The 2292-nt window shown below is 35.0% G+C and overlaps 1 protein-coding gene across 1 annotated transcript in view; it reads left to right on the top strand.

Moving 5' to 3' along the window:
* LOC119592398 (glycoprotein-N-acetylgalactosamine 3-beta-galactosyltransferase 1-like) overlaps positions 1–1485 on the top strand; it is a gene marked incomplete at its 5' end in the record, with an annotated part of 4507 nt that extends 3022 nt beyond the window's left edge. Inside the window, 3 exons of the mRNA XM_037941221.1 lie at positions 11–131; positions 478–635; positions 1042–1485. Of these exons, the coding sequence (XP_037797149.1) occupies positions 11–131; positions 478–635; positions 1042–1170 (408 nt within the window). The remainder of the gene's footprint in view (positions 1–10; positions 132–477; positions 636–1041) is intronic.
* Positions 1486–2292: the final 807 nt, after the last annotated feature.

Here is a 2292-nt window from a genome sequence, read left to right as displayed (position 1 = left end):
ATCTCCCAAGGGATACATGAGCGGAGGCGCAGGATACATCCTTAGCCGCGGCGCCCTCAAAGCCTTCGTGGACGCAGGACAGGAAAATCAGACACTTGCTCACTCCCAGGGAGCCGAAGATGTCCAGATGGGTGAGTTTCTGATAAATTTTCCGTTTTTTTTTTTCTCCTTGCGCGCTAACGGGGTAAAAAAAAAAAAAACTGCTTCTAGTTCATTCTTATAAATGACTTCTAATTTTCACTACCTATTGGTGTGACGAGGTAGCTCCATCAAAGTTATTGAGAATATGCTCGGCCTGTTTTCTACGAGTAAGATATGCGATTACTAATTGGACTGTAACTTAGTAGAATCAGCTATCAGTTACAATTACTACTCTAAAATTATATGATCTAAATCATATTTAGTTCCCATTCTATAATCATAACCATATACATCAACTCACAATTCCATCTTTCAATATAATAACTCTTATTTCAGGATACTTCATGGAGGCAGCGGGAGTCCGACCTGGGGATTCGAGGGATGAAAAGGGGCGTCCGAGGTTCTTTCCCTTCATTCCTGCTGATGTTGTGGTTCCTAAGACGAAAAACCTTGACTACTGGTACTGGGAGAACCTCGCTCACGATCATGAGCAGGTAGGTATAATTCATGAGTTTAAAACTGTGATGACCGTTTGTACATTTGGAAATGTCTTAACCATTTTGGGCAGTCTAAAGTAAATTAGCTACTACAGAGGTCCTTCAAAGTATTTCCTTACTTGTTAATATATTCCTTTTTACATGTTACTTCCTATCCCTTCCATAAAATCACGTCTAGAAGTGTACTAGAAGTGTAATTGGCTTTCTTCCAAACAATACAGCATTTATCATATGTATTTGACAATCACTCACACAATCTTCATATAATCTTTTCAGTGTACTCTTCTTCTCATAATTTATTATTGGTTACATTAACAAATATTTTTCTTAATATAGGTCATTTATACCACACAGCACTTTTTCATTGTTTCTGTGTAATTGACACTTTTCTCTCCTGTGCCAGGGGTTAGGTTGCTGCAGTGACACCACCATATCTTTCCATTATGTGAAGGAGGGTCTACTTTACACTCTTGAATTCTTAATCTACCACTTCAAAGCATATGGCCTTGGGGTACCTGCTAGAGACTGCTGACAATGGCTCTTCAGTATTGCGTAAAGAAATCAGTAGTTTAAGAAGAAAGGATATACTGTGATAAGAACTTAGAAGGAAGATGAAAAGTGGGTAAAATGTAAATATGAGTGTTTTTCCAATAATGGCATTAATTAAAGGTTAGTGCAAGAGTAAACAAGTAAATACTGTGACTGAAGTAAAGAAGAAAAAAACATATTAGGCAGCTCTTCTAAATCACAAATAACTTTTCAAAGAAACTGCTGAAGTGTAGAAGGAAAAATAAAAGAAAAAGTGTGATCAAAATGATAGAACTACTTTTATGAATAAAGAAAAATGTTTATGTATGTGAAGATATCTGACAAAGAAGGTAGCAAGAACAGTAAATGGAGGCTTATCAAAGAACACTGGTATTAATTGTGATGTCAAGATTTTCCTGTTTCCATCTGTTCGATCTAGTCACTACATGAGATTCTAAAATTATTATTTACTAAACATGTACCATGTTGGCACCAACAGAATCATTAGGATTGCAGGTTGTCGTTTATTTGTCAGCTCTACCATTGACTGCCCTATTTGTCAGATTGTTTTGCTTTTCAGAAAACTCAATTTGCCTTTTATGCTTGCATAATATTAAAATTATTATTATTTTCTCACGGTTTCATGTTGAATGTGAATTGATATGCTTAAGCATTCCACATATTTGTATTTGCCCACTTGTTTTTTACCCCAACCATGGTGTCAAATTGTTTAAATTGTTACCAACTGTATATAACCAACATTATAATGCTCATTTTGTTTATCAGTTACCCTAAAATGTACATTGATGTAAATTTATGTGCCATTATTTTCTCTCATCTAGTGCTTTCAGAAATGCATTTTTCACTCATTATTCATTGCTGTTGCCTTATTACATGTACAATTTGTAAGTAAAGTTGAAGGTAAAAAGGAAAAAATGTTTTAATTATCCTGACAAGGCCCCAATATACTTCTCAGGCCTGGGGTCTGCAAGAGTAAATCCATCTTTGACATGATCATGTAATGTCATACCCTTTATAACAAGATTTTTCAGTAATTAAAAAAAATCATCTAAATATCTTTGACATGATCATGTAACAGTCATTGATTATCATACCATTGATTATC

The sequence above is a fragment of the Penaeus monodon genome, chromosome 30 (assembly GCF_015228065.2).
Source record: "Penaeus monodon isolate SGIC_2016 chromosome 30, NSTDA_Pmon_1, whole genome shotgun sequence".
Classification (NCBI taxonomy): Eukaryota; Metazoa; Arthropoda; class Malacostraca; order Decapoda; family Penaeidae; genus Penaeus; species Penaeus monodon.
Note: the sequence above shows the minus strand (reverse complement) of the source record. Positions and strands in the feature narration are given on the sequence as shown.